The sequence below is a fragment of the Corythoichthys intestinalis genome, chromosome 15 (assembly GCF_030265065.1).
Source record: "Corythoichthys intestinalis isolate RoL2023-P3 chromosome 15, ASM3026506v1, whole genome shotgun sequence".
In the NCBI taxonomy this organism is placed as follows: domain Eukaryota; kingdom Metazoa; phylum Chordata; class Actinopteri; order Syngnathiformes; family Syngnathidae; genus Corythoichthys; species Corythoichthys intestinalis.
The window spans coordinates 48,260,345-48,277,500 of NC_080409.1; the positions used below are offsets into that span (position 1 = coordinate 48,260,345).

At 40.9% G+C, this 17,156-nt stretch overlaps 1 protein-coding gene across 1 annotated transcript in view; it reads right to left on the minus strand.

Annotated features, from left to right (window-relative positions):
- fsip1 (fibrous sheath interacting protein 1) overlaps positions 1-17,156 on the minus strand; it is a 102,710-nt gene that overhangs the window by 70,065 nt on the left and 15,489 nt on the right. Inside the window, exon 8 of the mRNA XM_057859650.1 lies at positions 13,492-13,647. Coding sequence (XP_057715633.1) covers positions 13,492-13,647 — 156 coding nt within the window. The remainder of the gene's footprint in view (positions 1-13,491; positions 13,648-17,156) is intronic.

Genomic DNA, 17,156 nt, shown 5'->3' on the forward strand with positions numbered 1-17,156 from the left:
CTCCTTCCTAACCTCAAACAGCCTTGTAATTATATTCTGATGGGGGGCTGACGAAATGCTTTGCCAGAGTCTTGGTGAATACAAGACCTAATAAGCTGGGCTCACCCTGGCAAAAGTTCTGTTTTCTGCTTTGCCAGACTTGATTTAAACATGATAATTACAGAACAGGAAGCTATTACATCAACAAAGTGCAAAAAGATTAAGGCAACAGGTTAATTGATGTTGATAATACTGATGACATTGGCAATATATGCTGCCTTTATTGAGTACTTTGAATAGATGAGTATAAATTTTGGGTAAACTTTAAAGGGGAAGTTCAGAATTTTTGACGCGAGGCTTAATCTTTGAGTTAGCGGGGGTTTAATTAGCCGGCAGAGTTGATTTCATTAAATTCTGTGCAGTTATTTATTTATTCGTTTCAGGGCTCCGAAGTGGCTAAGCTAACGCGAGTCAATGGGCCCGTCCTAGCATGCCAATAAAAAACAACATATGCACGCATGAAAATCACCGATGAGCCATGCAATCTGGTCTCCGGCGCTTGGCGTAGCGCCCGTTCGGGGTACGGGATGGGTGCTCGGCGGCAGGGTGAGGGGTGAGCGGATGCGGGGGCGCCGGGGTTGGTCTGAGGCGGAGGTTGTTCGGGGTTCTGACGCTTCTCCCGCCCTGCGGCCGGTGGTTCTGGCGGACGGGGCCAAGCCTGCGGGAGCCTGCCTCTTAATTCACGCATTCCTCACTTTGCACTGTAAATATCTTTCACCCTGGTACCTACATACTTATTCATTCCTCCGGGGAGAGTCGGGATGGGGCCATACAGTTCCGGCCCGGCTCCCGCTTGATTTTAATGCATCACACACCAAGGTTGTGGGATGGATGGGACATGTCGGCGGGCGGGAAGGGGGGGTGACATCACGGTTACCTCCTCCATCCAATGAAAGAGAAAGCCTTGTTCCCTTTGTGGAACCTAACCCTAACCCCGAACTCCTAACCCTCACCCAGGCCACGCCATTCCCGCACCTTTTTTAATGCACGGCTGGGTAGAAATTCAATTCAATTCAATTCTATTCTCTTTGTATAGCCCTAAATCACAACAAGGTTGACTCAAAGGGCTTTGCAGAGGCAATATGATACACAATCAGAAACAGTAAATGAAGCAACAAAGATGAATAAATAAAGTTCAAGTCCTGGGCATCCCCCATCCTTAGACCCTCCATGGACCCTCCATGGTCCATGGAAATTCCATGCAGCGGTCCCACTGCCCCAAGCCGAGCCCTCCCCAGACAATCCCATCACGGTGCTGGGTAATGGCTGCCAGCCTGGGACCTGGCAGCCACAGTAATAGGGTGGTAGGTGGGTCGCACACTTTTTCTCTATGGCGTGGCCTCCGGGGTGTGGCCTCCCCTCTGCCTGGGCTGACAGCTGCGGGAGTGGAGGGAGGTCGGGGCTCCGATCTCGCGTCGCCCCGCAGCAGCTCCTCGGCTCCTGCTTCCGCCTTCCCTTCTCTGCCTGGGTATACGCCCTGCGCTCCGTCGCTGTCTGGACGCTTGTGTGTCGGCTGGGTGTCGCCTGCTCCGGCGGAGGACCCTGCCCTATCCTGGGCTTGTCGAGGGGCCCGTGGTGTGCCGTGCCGGTTGGGGGGCTGCTGCTGTGGCTTGTGGGCCAGGTGGGTGGGCGGACGGGGGGGGAGTGGACGTGGTGCTGCGTCCCCTCTTCCCATCCCTGAAGGCCAGTTGATGGGGGCGCAGGTGGCCCGGGGGACCACCCTGGATACCTGGGGGGTGACGATGGCCCCTTTGCTGGGCTGCGCTGGCCCCCACAACTGCCCTCCCCCCCAGGCTGGCTGGGTGGGGGCCGTGTCCCTGGGCTAGCGCATCTCCGCTCATCTGCATGGCTGTCGCATGTTTAAATGATGCTCGCGCATGGCTGGATGTGATTGGGCGCTCTCAGGTGGGGGGCTTCGGTGCCGGGATTGGCGATGGGGCAGTGTAAGGTCGGTTGCCACCAGGCTTACACTCACAAGGGATTCACAAAATTATTAGTTTCTAGATCACAGAGCTGATTTGTGTACACTCCACCCCTCCCAATCACTTCTCTTATAGACTCCCCCTCCCTTCTTTCCCTGGACAACAGGCCCCCAACATGGTCTCAAATGAATATACATCTAGCTGACGATAGCACCAACATATTTATAGTTAGTGTAGGTGTTCAATGTATTTCTTGTTGTTTTTTGTGTTTTTCTTTTCTTCTGTCCCCCCTTTCTTGATAAACAAGGTATGTTGAATAATAACAATGGGAGTATGTCATACTCTCAATGTGAAACATCAAAACTGTTCAGACCAACCGGACACTTAGACTTCCATTCTCCGTGTCAAACAGCTGAACAGGACAGCTGTAATAGTAAAAAAAAAAAAAAATTTAAAAGTGGATTGATGGTAATGAAATGGTATAAATCTGGCTATTCATTTATGCATCACAAAGTTTGCCTGGCTTGGCGCAAAGCAGTCTACCAAATCCCCAAACCGGTTCAGCAAGCTTTGCAATGACATAAAACTCTTAATGCACTACTTTTAACATTCAAGCACAGCTGTGCCACTTACAAAAATAGAGCTCTTGTAATACAGGCTTGCAGGTGGTGACTCCATGTGTTAGGCACCATGTTATCATACATTATTTTAAAGTAATTGCGTGCTTTTAACACGTTGGATGCTCGCTAAATCTTATCGCAGCATATTGTATCCTTGTTGAATTTATTAAAAACGAGAAAAAAGTACAATAATACCTGCATTGACCATGTCAGTGCTAATACAGAGCAGATGAGAGATGGATGATAGAGAATTTGACTTTCCCGAAACCTCTTGGATCACGCAAGATTAAAGGGAAGGAGAGAAAGTGGGTCATTCAAAGTAACACATCCAGCTGGCCAGTAATAGCACGTTTTTTGGGGAACTATTAGCCAAAGGCTCGTTCATGTCACGGGACTCAACAAGGACTGGATTGTCTTAAAACACTCAAGACGATTTTAATTAGCAGCTTTGGTCTTGCTGGCTACAAGATGGAGGAGAAGTTATTTTTCCCAAAGTACATGCATTTAGCTGAACAAGTGAGGTGACCTCCTCACCTTGACACTAAAATTTGTCACTTTTTACAGAATACATCATTACAATCGCATACAGATCATTTGGCTTAACCAACCACATACCAGGCCTGATCTTTAACAGTTCATCATTTCCACTTAAGAGGGTTTGATACTGATAAAATAAAGCCAAAAATTCTACTTTTTGGGACAGACATATAGCACATTCTGGCATTTGGCTTCAATTATTGAAAATGTATGAATTGCTGGTGAACTAAAGTACGAGGCAACATTGTCTGGCTGTACAAAGCGTGTTTTTCTCAAGGGATTTTTGTTGTTGTTGTTGTTGTTAAAAAAGGATGAGGTTACCTTGTGGTGAAAATGCAGAGAAACTATCCTAAGACAACCCTGAGCTCACTTTTGGGATCATGACCAAACATAACATCTGCATCTGTGCGTTTGTCCTAGTAATAGACACATACATATGCACTATACTAACTTGAAAGATGAAAGACGCCATGTTTAAATGATGATCATCATCTTTGAAATAGCCTTAATGCAGGGGTGAAAGTGGCTAGAATTTCATGCCGGAACTCCCGACATGAAGGTCGCCAGGGAGCCAGAAATTGTATTTATTTATTTTCTTTCATTATTATTTGTTTGTTTGTTTGTTTTTTTGAGGGCGGGGGTCAAACTTCTTAAACTACTGAAATGCAAAAGAAAACTGTTTTAGCACAGTTGTTTCTATAACACATAGAAAAACGGATTTTTATTCAAAATAGTATTTTTTTCAATGATTTGCAAAATAAAATGTAACAAAAACAGCAATAACCCCAACTTCCATCTCCTAATTTTTATTTACAGGACAGAGGTTGAGTCAAATTTAATCCATTTTAACTGGCTGCAAGTGTGATTTAGTTATTTGCGACACCTGTGATGTGCCACAGGTAAGTCAGGTGCTGTTAATTACACAAATTAGTGAAGCATCACATGATTTTTCAAAGGGTGCCAATACTTTTGTTCGACCAATTTTTGGAGTTTTGTGTAAAATGATAATGATTTTTTTTTTAAATCCAGTAACACTTTATAATAACTATCCCTTTTACTAGTTAATAGATCATTAGTAAACTGTTGATAGATGATTTATTGTTGATTTGTGAAGTATTTGTTAACAGTTTGTTAAGCATTTACAAGGTGTTCCAATATGGTTGACCCCATTCTAAATGCCCATGCTAGTTGATGGATCTTAATAAAACTATATACACTTTATGTTGAAGGTCATAAGTTTGAATGGTTAAATATACAAAGAAATGTACAAATATTTGTTGGTTGCATGGCAGTTTTTCATAAATGTGCAACATGAGCGCTGCCTGCAAAATGCCTTATCAAAATGCCTTTTCTTTTGAAGTGAACAGCATTTCTTAACCTGAAAAGATAGAAATGCCAAACATTACACACAAAAACTTGAAACGTTTCTACACAAACTGTGTTTCAGGTTAAGAACACCCCGTAAATGCTTAACAAACTTTTAACAAATACTTCACAAATCAACAATAAATCATTTATCAACAGTTTACTAATGATCTATTAACTAGTAAAACGGATAGTTATGATAAAGTGTTACCAAAAATCCATTCTCTTTTGTGTTTTTTCATTGCAAGCAAAATACATGAAGATATAACTACCAAAGTGTTTGTAATTGCATTTTCTGGAAGAAATTGAGCATTATATGACAGAATTGCAGGGGTGCCAATACTTTTGGCCAGCACTGTAGTCTCGATATATGTCCATCAACGTACAGTACGTGAGGTTCATTACTTATCTTTCCTGGCCTAACGTTTTCCTCCAGTGAACAAACGAACAAAAAACTTGTAACACTTGCTTTCATGCGATGACGTAACTGTGCCATCTACATGTACTGATTAGCAACAGGCTAGCAGCAGATACACTAGTTGTAGTAAATAATATTAAAGATCATCGTAGTTAAAATCATCATCGTAATTACAATATCAAAGGCAACAAGTTGCTTCATATGCAAGATTTTAGCTTAAGTATTTTTTTAAACACCGGACACATGAAAATGCAGACAAACAATAGGGCAAATAAGTATTTAGTCAACCACTAATTGTGCAAGTTCTCCCACTTGAAAATATTAGAGAGGCCTGTAATCGTTAACATGGGTAAACCTCAACCATGAGAGACAGAATGTGGAAAAAAAAAAAACAGAAAATCACATTGTTTGATTTTTAAAGAATTTATTTGCAAATCATGGTGGAAAATAAGTATTTGGTCAATACCAAAAGTTCATCTCCGTACTTTGTTATGTACCCTTTGTTGGCAATAACGGAGGCCAAACATTTTCTGTAACTCTTCACAAGCTTTTCACACACTGTTGCTGGTATTTTGGCCCATTCCTCCATGCAGATCTCCTCTAGAGCAGTGATGTTTTTGGGCTGTCGTTGGGCAACACGGACTTTCAACTCCCTCCTCACCCCGTGGCGTCAAAATGATAACGGGGAGCAAAAATCCCAGAACCACACGGGGGGGACCTAGTGAATGACCTACAGAGAGCTTAGACCACAGTAACAAAGGCTACCTGCTATCAGTAACACAATGCGCCGCCAGGGACTCAAATCCTGCACTGCCAGACGTGTCCCCCAGCTGAAGAAAGTACACATCCAGGCCCGTCTGCAGTTCGCTAGAGAGCATTTGGATGATCCAGAAGAGGACTGGGAGAATGTGTTATGGTCAGATGAAACCAAAAAAGAACTTTTTGGTAGAAACACAGGTTCTTGTGTTTGGAGGAGAAAGAATACTCAATTGCATCCGAAGAACACCATACCCACTGTGAAGCATGGGGGTGGAAACATCATGCTATGGGGCTGTTTTTCTGCAAAGGGACAAGGACGACTGATCTGTGTAAAGGAAAGAATGAATGGGGCCATGTATCGAGAGATTTTGAGTCAAAATCTCCTTCCATCAGCAAGGGCATTGAAGATGAGACGTGGCTGGGTCTTTCAGCATGACAATGATCCCAAACACACAGCCAGGGCAACTAAGGAGTGGTGTCGTAAGAACCATTTCAAGGTCTTGGAGTGGCCTAGCCAGTCTCCAGATCTCAACCCCATAGAAAATCTGTGGAGGGAGTTGAAAGTCTGTGTTGCCCAACGACAGCCCCAAAACATCACTGCTCTAGAGGAGATCTGCATGGAGGAATGGGTCAAAATACCAGCAACAGTGTGTGAAAAGCTTGTGAAGAGTTACAGAAAACGTTTGGCCTCCATTATTGGCAACAAAGGGTAAATAACAAAGTATAGAGATGAACTTTTGGTATTGACCAAATACTTATTTTCCACCATGATTTGCAAATAAATTCTTTAAAAATCAAACAATGTGATTTTCTGTTTTTTTTTCCCACAATCTGTCTCTCATGGTTGAAGTTTGCCCATGTTGACAATTACAGGCCTCTCTAATATTTTCAAGTGGGAGAACTTGCACAATTCGTGGTTGGCTAAATACTTATGTGCCCCACTGTACCTTCCATAACACAGTGGCAACATGGCTACAAAAACACCCTGTCTTTGTGGTGGCACGAGCTTGGTTCCACATCTGCCTTCCTGAACATGTTGTCCTCCCCTGACGTGATGATGGCATATGGGTGCGGTATTTCCAAATTGTCGTTTTAAAGGGATTTGATGAGAAATGTTACTCCAGCTCCACCATTGTTTTGAATGGAGACATTCTAAAACGGGACATTGCTTGCAAAAATAAGGAAAAAAAGCGGAAGTACCTCGGAAACATACACAAATCTTTAGGAAAATAGACACACAGTGCTGGTTGGAGGAGTACTTTGTAGTACTACCTATTGTCTTTCCTTTGCAAAACGTACTACAGCTGGTCGTAATAGGATTATTTAGGAAGGTCAGAACAAATTTGGTTGGGGCTTGTTTGTAGTAAAACACACTGGAAAAGTCATGACAGGGCATGTCATGCTGGGATCCACTTATTCTCTTATTACAGACTACTTATCATCTTTCCTGTGCTTTGCATTGTGGGATATACAACAGCTGCTCATGGTAAGATTATTTCAGAAGATCAAGATTGACAAGGTTAAGGGTCATTCGCAGTCATATATGGTGGAATAGTCAAAACATGCAGCATGCCATCACAGGGGCAAGGTTGTCCCCCTCAGAGTCCATCTCTGGTCTAAAGTATTTTTAACAGATTCCTCTTCTTAATTGATGACATATGACGTGTTGCTGAATACCTGTTACTTATCTCAATTACAATTGTTTCTAATGTTTTTTTTTTTTTTAATTCAATGACTTTCATTACAAAATTAAATATTTTTTTAAACTCATCTGCTGGTCCTGAAATAATCCATACCAATGCAATGATGACATATTTGAAAAGGTGAAAACCTTTTAGTCAGTGGCCTGATCTCAACCTTTTAGAGCATGTTTTTCACATACTGTTGAGAGCATCTGAGGTTAGATATAGACTTCCAAAACATCTCCCAGCAAGAGCATTTGAATTTGGTCATTTCCATATGCTTGCGAGATTTGGGGAAGCATTTTTTCCAAGAATGAATGATGATGGGTATGTTTAAAAAATGCATATGTCATTGGGTGTATTTTTAAAAAAGGTGAATACCAGACAATTGGACTCGAGTCAAAGGGACTTTTGACTCGAGTTGACTCGAGTCGTAAATTTGATGACTCGCAACTGGACTCCAACTTGAAGAGAATAAACACAAGACTTGGATTTGACACGCTTGAGCTGGAAGGGTGCGAACTTCGACTCGACTTGTGAGGCAATAACTCGAGACTCGACTCGACTTGACTTGACAATAACTCAAGATTTGACAAGCTAACTCGAAAAACTTGTAATGATTTGGTTCCCAACTTCCAGTTATCCGCTTGGAACACCTTAATGCTGGTTTATTCTAGGGCTGTCCCAAACGACTAATTTTCTCCCGATTAGTCAGCCGACTATTTTTACGATTAGTCGACTAATCTTATAATTTAAAAAATTTTATTTTTTATTTTTACTAATTTAGCAATGAAATTTTTTTTTACGCTTGTCAATTCACAACAACATTTTGGAACACTTAAATTCTTGATTAAAGTACAAATAAACAGATAAATAACAATTATAAATCACAAATAAACAATGAGTTCAAATGCTTATAGAATTAACTTGTGCAAAAGAATGGAATGTAAACAGATTCAGAACACTGACTTCACCATTCAGAACACTGACTTCACCTTTCCAAAATGATTCAAAACAATTCTTAAAAAAATACCTAGCATTAATATTATAGTATACTGTAGTACTAATTATAATAGTATTATAATAATTATTCATTGCCAATCAGAATTTTCATAAAGGGTGTCATTTTAAAGGTATTCTTAGTGTAGAATCTGAAGTATGTGGGATAAACGCCAGAAATCGTTATTTACGAATATGACGAACATTACATGCTTTTATTTTGAAATGTTCACCGGAAGTACGTTCGCTAAACCGCTAATTTAAGCTTTACACTCCGCAAAAAAGCACTTTTTGTCACTGCATGTGTTGTCAGTAATAGATTTTTTTTCCCTTTTGCAAATGCTGTTAACCAGCGAGTTTTCATGTTTGAAGTGTCACCTTTTAACTGCAAGTTTTGGAGAAGGCTTCCTGTTTTATAGCCGGCTAAAGTAGGTCGTCTTTTTTCCCCATTCACCTCAAAGTAGCAATGCTAACGTATATAGTGTTTAATATAGATGTTTTTTCTTATTTTGTATGTCTGAACTTTAATTCTACAGCGTGTTGATGAGAGAAAACCATCAGCACGCATGCACAAATGTACATACGCACGCGCGCGCAGCGATAAAACGCAACCGTGAAAATGACCGCCCTCATTTTTATTTACCACGCGATAAATGGACTTATTGCATATCGCGACAGGCTTAGCAACTTCAATAAAACATGTCATTAGTTAGTTAGACGGACTTACAATGTCCTGTCGTAATCATTCACGGCCGACGTGCAGCCAAGCTTGGCATTGAAGAGACAGGACACAACAGTGTACCCTCCTTTGTTTCTTTAAAAATAAGTCAATGTTTTGGACTCTGGTGCGCTTTTTTGGCTTTGTGCCGCTTTCCCCGCTTGCATACCAAGCGTGCGACATTCTGAACTTTCCACGCATATATTTTTTTAACCCTTCATTAGCCGTCGACGGGATGTTGTGCTCGTCGACGGATTTACGTCATCGATGACGTCGACAATGTCAACTAGTCGGGACAGCTCTAGTTTATTCCCTACAGACTATACTGCATAGTTGTTGTTTTTTTTACATTGACTTACATTGACAGTATGTTTCCCTCAAATATAGACCTGAGTGCTTTGTGGGTGGGCTGGGGAACAATGGTGAAGGCCTTGACTAACCTGTAACCAGGGGTGAAAGTGGGCCAGAACGGTCAGGAACGCAGTTCCGGTATAAGATTCAGGGCAGGAACGCAGTTCCGGTATAAGATTCAGGGCCTGAATGCTGTACATGGTGCTTTGATTCCAAAAATATGATGGCAAATATCAAAACGCTATGTAAAAAAAAAAATGCTAAGCTGCTAGACATGCATTTCATCTCCAAGAAGAAAACAATCTGCCTACTAACATCAGATTTACATATAAAAGTGTTAACAACAAGCATAATAAAGGGCTTGTGTAGCATAATCCGTTTACACCTATATTTATTATTTACTTTATTCCACGGACGGCAAGGAGGTTTCCCAAGCTGCTGCAGTTATCCGAATCTGGCGATGATGAGTCACGTCAATATGCCAATGCACGCAGCAAAGCAAAACGCCTGGACTCATTTATCCGTTCAGTTGGCTGGCATACTGACATGTGATCAGCAGAGACAGTTAGCTCTGATTGGTTCAAATGTGCATGTTTTCTGGAACAGCGAAAAAAAATAAAAATGTTTTAAAAAGTTTAATTGATGCGACAAAAAAGGGCGATACATCAGAAAATGGATCAAATCTTTAAGAGCAAGGAAAGAGTGGAGGAGGCTTATCATATTTAGTTTTATTTGCTCTGATGGGGAGGTTCTGAACATCTTAGCTGTCAATGTACACTTTGGACTTTTATTTGTTCATTTATGTTAGGCTACTTATTCATTTCCTTATGATTTAAAAAAGTCAATGCGCGATCTTCAAAATATATTCCATTTCACTCTGCATGATGTAAGTTATTTGTACTGAACTTGAATTATGCTACTTATATCTTTATTATTTAAAAAAGAAAGAAAGCAAAAGTAAATGTTTACATTAACTTCAATCTTAATATACATCCTATGTTCTTAACTAGTTCAAATATAGATTTGGCATTTAGTATGTGAAGAAATTAGGGAAAATAAAAATTAGAAGATGGAGGTTGGGGTTGTTGCTGTTTTTGTTAAGTTTAGTTTGCAAATCGTTGAAAAAATACAATTTTGAATGAAAATCAGTTTTTGTATATGTTATAGAAATAACTGTGCCAAAACAGTTTTCTTTGCATGTCAGTAGTTTTAGGAGGTTTGACCCCCCCCCCCAAAAATGAAGATGAATTAATTAATTGATTAATTAATTAATTAAATTTCTGGCTCTGTGGCGACCTTCTCGTTGGGGAGTTCCGGCAAGAAATTCTAGCCACTTTCACCCCTGCCTGTAACTGGCAGTAAGGTTTCCCTCCAAGATAAATCTGAGTGCTTTGTGGGTGGGCTTAGGAACAATAATGCAGGCCTTGAATAACCTGTGACTCGCCTTGATACGACTCGTCTTTACAACCATGTAACTCGGCTCGACTCGACTTGACTCGACATAACCGCGTGACTCTACTCTACTCTACTCGACTTGCCCGCAACAGGTAAGACTTGGGACTTACTTGTGACTCAGATCATAGTGCAATATCACTGATGTACAGTTGTGGTCAAAAGTTTACATACACTTGTGAGGAACCTAATGTCATGGCTCTCTTGAGTTTCCAGTTATTTCTACAACTCTGATTTTTCTCCGATAGAGTGATTGGAACAGATACTTCTTTGTCACAAAAAACATTCATGAAGTTTGGTTCTTTTATGACTTTATTATGGGTTAACAGAAAAAGTGATCAAATCTGCTGGGTCAAAAATATACATACAGCAACACGAATTAGCAATTTTGACTTCTCTGAGGCCATTTAAATAGGGCTCATTGGATGCAAACGCCCACAAGCGCTACAATGGAAAAGTCAAAGGAGCTCAGCATGGATCTGAAAAAGCGAATCATTGACTTGAACAAGTCAGGAAAGTCACTTGGAGCCATTTCAAAGCAGCTGCAGGTCCCAAGAGCAACAGTGCAAACAATTGTTTGTAAGTATAAAGTGCATGGCACTGTTTTGTCACTGCCACGATCAGGAAGAAAACGCAAGCTATCACCTGCTGCTGAGAGAAAATTGGCAGGAGGGTGAAGATTCAACCGAGAATCATCAAAAAGCAGATCTACCAAGAATTAGAAGCTGCTGGAACACAGGTGTCAGTGTCCACAGTCAAACGTGTTTAGCATCTCCACGGACTGAGAGGCTGCCGTGCAAGAAGGAAGCCCTTGCTCCAAAAGCGGCACCTTAAGGCTCGACTGAAGTTTGCTGCTGATCACATGGACAAAGATAAGACCTTCTGGAGGGAAGTTCTGTGGTCAGACGAAACAAAAATCGAGCAGTTTGGCCACAATGCCCAGCAATATGTTTGGAGGAGAAAAGGTGAGGCCTTTAACCCCAAGTACACCATGCCTACCGTCAAGCACGGTGGTGGTAGTATTATGCTGTGGGGCTGTTTTGCTGCCAATGGAACTGGTGCTTTACAGAGAGTAAATGGGATAATGAAGAAGGAGGATTACCTTCAAATTCTTCAAGATAACCTAACGTCATCAGCCCGAAGATTGGGTCTTGGGCGCAGTTGGGTGTTCCAACAGGACAATGACCCCAAACACACATCAAAAGTGGTAATGGAATAGCTAAATCAGGCTAGAATTAAGGTTTTCGAATGGCCTTCCCAAAGTCCTGACTTAAACCCCATTGAGAACTTGTGGACAATGCTGAAGAGACAAGTCCATGTCAGAAAGCCATCAAATTTAACTGAACTGCACCAATTCTGTCAAGAGGAGTGGTCAAAGATTCAATCAGAAGCTTGCCAGAAGCTTGTGGATGGCTACCAAAAGCGCCTAATTGAAGTGAAAATGGCCAAGGGACATGTTACCAAATACTAGCGCTGCTGTATGTATATTTTTGACCCAGCAGATTTGATCACTTTTTTCTGTTCACCCATAATAAAGTCATAAAAGAACCAAACTTCATGAATGTTTTTTGTGACAAAGAAGTATCTGTTCCAATCACTCTGTCAGAGAAAAATCAGAGTTGTAGAAATAACTGGAAACTCAAAGAGAGTCATGACATTATGTTCTTCACAAGTGTATGTAAACTTTTGACCACAACTGTATGTGTGCACTCTATTGGGCAGCTTTGAATTTCATAATTCTTTGTGTAATGACAATAAAGGCATTCTATTCTATTCTATTCTATTCTATTCTATTCTATTCTATTCTATTCTATTCTACGCTTCAGAATAAAAGCATGCATCACAAAACAAAAGTCAACATTTAAAAAAAAAAAAAAAAAAAAAAAAAAAAAAAAAAGACGAGACGCAGGCTTTGTAAAGTTGAAATCGCGTAATTTGGGTCCGTCGTAACCCGGGGACTAATTGTATACGTATTCATTCATTGCTGTTCTGATACTGTTTTCAGGCTTGTTCACAAAGTGCCTGTTCTCCTTGCTGTAAAAAACTGATGTCATCTCCTCAAAGATATGATAAGGGGGACATAAGAATTTATTGTTTACACTTCGTATTTTCCCCATCTTGTACGATTCCACGGTTCAGCCCCAAAGGCATCTCCTGTTCATTTAGGAGAAATTTTAAAAACTGTTAAAAGAGGCTATCTATCTTTGCCTCGATTTTCTTTCTCTTCACTCTGTGTACGAACCTATGTGCGAAAATCTAATTTATTTGCCTGTTTGTCTAAAACACATCACTTATACTCACTGAATGATGCTGAGCCTGATGAAAATTTCTCAGGGGAAAATCCACAAGAAGCTCTGGATGTGAGTAATTCGTGTTTGAATTGCAGATGGAAAACTGTTACCGCAGCAAGCACGTTGCCAATTTTCCTAACGCAGTACATAAATAGTGCTGAGACTACCCAAAGGTTAATTGCGAAGAATTTTACAAGACGTTGCCATCGATACCCTGCTGGGTTGTACTAAAGCTTAATGATGTAGCCTCATATAAACTCTGAATCCTGTCTGCAAGGGTTATGAGAGTACAATTTCTGTTATAGTACTGTATAGACGAGGTGCTGTTGGAAACATACCTCATCTGTGGCTGCACAGGAGCTTCGCAGTGTTGGGAGGTCTACAACTGGCTTGAAAAGGAGAAGTTTAGAGTCAATGGCATTCAGCCGCTCCATGTCGGACGTATCCTGGGTGTAGCCCTGGCTTGTCGACACCGGCACGGCCCACATGTTCTCCTGGAAGACATGGATCAGTTCACTGCCGGGATAAGTCTCCTTTATTTTGTGGCAACCTTAACAGAAGATGTTCAATATTGCTTTTCTGTAACTTAGTAACAAGGATTAGATAGTGGGCCACTCCTATCCCCACAGTATTGCCAACTGAACGGTGCAATTCAGAGTCTATTGCCCCAAGAGAGGGACGGGGGTGGAAGAGTAGTGAGGTCATTGAGGTCAAATGATGATACAAGAGCAACTGTATTCTCTGATCACTGAGGAAAATGTGTTTCACAAGTATCTGAATGCATTGTGTAGGGACAAAAAAAAACAAAAAACAATGATACCTTGACATAAGATCCTCGTAATACGACGATTTATGACAGCGTCACAATTTCATTGTTTTCTCGCAAGACGGACGCAAGGCGAATTTTCTTGTGAGAGAAAACAACATGGGTCTCAAGAAAGTTAGTGCAGATGGTGAAAAAGAAAAAAAACCTAACGCTTACCATTGAAATTAAGAAGGAAATGAGAAAAATATGAGCGTTGTGTGCATGTCAATGAACTGGCTTGACAATTTGGCCGGAATATGTCTGCGATCTCGAGGACGACTCTCATTATTAGGGCCCGAGCACCCACATGGTGTGAAGGCCCAATTGTTCTGCTTATTATTCTCTCTCCATGGCGAAGGAAAATGGCCCAGTTGGAGGTCTTAACATGCTCAAAAACTAACCAAAATTTGCACAAACATGCGGATTCGTGAAAATTTCGATAATTTGGCAACGTTGTGAAAAAATGTCAAAAAATGGCTCAGTGGCGCCCCCTGGAATTTTTAAAAAAGGCCTCTCCATTTAGGTTTTTTCAACGTAGAGCGATGAAATTTGGGGAGTCGATACCTTGGGCAAAAATTCTTCAAAAAGTCTCTTGCACCCATATTCCAAACCCAACAGGAAATCGGGTATTTTGGATTGAATATTGAAAAACATGCCATTTTTGTCGAAAACCAGGGTGCACGTTTGAGACCATTGCGCCGAGGCAGTTAGTTGGATCCTCCTCAAAATTGGTGAGACTCTTCATGAGCCATATGAAATGTTAAGTTAACAAAATGGTGAGTTTTCATTCACGGGCCTGACCTGGGCAGAGTACCAAAGTCGGGTTTATTTGGGGATTAGGGTTAGGGTTTAGGGTTAGGGCTTCTTCAGGGCAAATGAAAATGGCCAATTTGAAGTTCTGAACATGCTCATGCTCAAGTTCTGAACATTGAAGCTTTTCAATGACATATATTAGGGATAAAACTACTTCTGTGGGAGAAAAAAATACTATGTACTTTTCAATGAAATATATTAGGGATAAATTGGTTCAGCTGATGACAGCAGTGAAGAACTGCTTTGACTCATTAAGGCTGTTGCTTCACACTCTGCTACTTCATCTGTAGGAGAAAAAAGATACGATGTATTTTTCATCGTGCCAAAGTCAATGGGGTGCCAAAGTCGGAATTTTTTTTTGACAAAACACCAAATTCAGAAAATGACTAATAACTCCCCCATACAACGTTCAATCTTTTTCACATTTGTACATATGTACGTGCCTGAACTCGACTTCATTGAAATATCACCCATTAGGCCTGGTGCCCCCTGCTGCGAACAGGAAATGGCCTTTTTTACGAGACCGACTCCTCCTCGAAGGGAAAAAAACCTAATGACCCCCAAAAAAATCACCGAAAAGAAATTGGAGAAATCAACACAGGACTCCGGAGAGCCCGTTGAGTCCTGCTTGCAGGGCCAGTTATTATTATAATTGTAACACCGGCAAGGAAGTCACCAGCTTCTTCAGGTTTTTAATCATTGCAACACAACACGGCTACTGTTTACCGTAGCCGATGCCAACAACTACAGAACATGGAAAGAAAAAGTAAAAACTCTGCTGCATCTCTCTCGCGCTCTCTCATCAGTCACACGGTGCGTTCAGGAGCAGCATGCAAAACACAACCGCCACATTAGAACCCAATTTGTTATATTATTATTATTATTATTAGAAACTGCAATATCTGGAGAAATTATGATGGGGCTTTGCTGCGGTAGGTACAGATCTATCAGATCACTTCCTTTTGATTTGGGGACATTTCGGGACACGACCAGTTGCATGGCTGTCAATGGCATCGACTTACTTGGGCGCCAGTTGAATGTGAACGGTAAGTTTATGGTAAGTATATACTTTAATGGTATGTTTTTGGTCAAAAATCACAACCACACAGGTTTTTCGGCCATTGAAAATCAATGGGAAATTTGGACGTGCATTGCCGTCAATGGCATCGACTTACTTGGGCGCCAGTTGAATTTCAGTGGGCTGTCATGGTAAATGGTCAAAAATCACAAAGACCTACGTTTTCTAGCCATTGAAAATGAATGAACAATTTGGACTTACATGGCTGTCAATGGCATCCCATTAGAAATGAATGGGCAAGTTTTGGGCGAATTTTGGGAGAACTGTATGTTTTTGCCAAATTCTGTAGACAACTTTTATGCCCCTAGTGATTTGGTCAAAAAATGTAGGAAAGGCAGCATTTTGAAAAACTTTTTTTTTTAAAAACCTGCGTTTATGGGCGAACGGAAAGTTTTTGGGGGTCATTTGAAAAATTCCCTGCGTTGCGTGAAAATTCCAATTTTTGAATGAGTCCATTTTAATTCTTGAGTGTCCTTTTATCCTCATAGCCTCCCTTTTTCTTTTTTTATCACCTCTGACAATACATTTTCTCTCTTTTGTTGCTCTGCCATCTTTGAAGAATTTGCGCGAAAGCGTCAGCATCTCCGTCTTTATAGCCCTTTTCACAAGTACATAAACACCTGTTAAATCTGTGATTTAAAAGGGTAGCCCTTATGTGTGAAAGCAATTTCCCGGGTTGACTGACACGGAGATGACGCAGACATTTACCGAGTCTCGTCTTAGTATAACATCGCAGAAGCGGTATGAATGAAAATAGGCGTTAAAGCAGAAATGTGAAGTAATTCCATAACATGCCAAATAGGGTCACAATTAAAGTAATTAAGCATTGTCCAACAAATAAAGCATGAAAGCGTGTACATTTGAAAAAATAATCGCGTTTCCGAAGTTCGAGCCTGAAAGGGGACGAACCCAGAAGTGATACGTCACACCGAGAACAGAGATGGCAGCGCTCCATACATATGGCTGCCATACAAAGAACTTCAAACAATGATTCAAACAGCAACGATAACTCGAGCGCAAGGGAGGAGATCCAAGTTTTTGAAGAGTAGGGAGGAAGAAGAGGAGGTTGGAATTTCATGTTGGACCTAAAAAATATTAGCCAGACGCTAATCAGGTTGCAAACAATGTGCCTAGACTACCTGACATGGAATGGAGACAAGAACCATCGAGATTATTTTATTATTTACCAGTTATAATAACCAGTTATAGCACCAGTTATTATTTTCATGATTTGAAGATGCAGGCATTTGCACATCGTTTTATGTTTTTGTCTATCTGATGACATTGTTTAAAAAAATAATAATCAG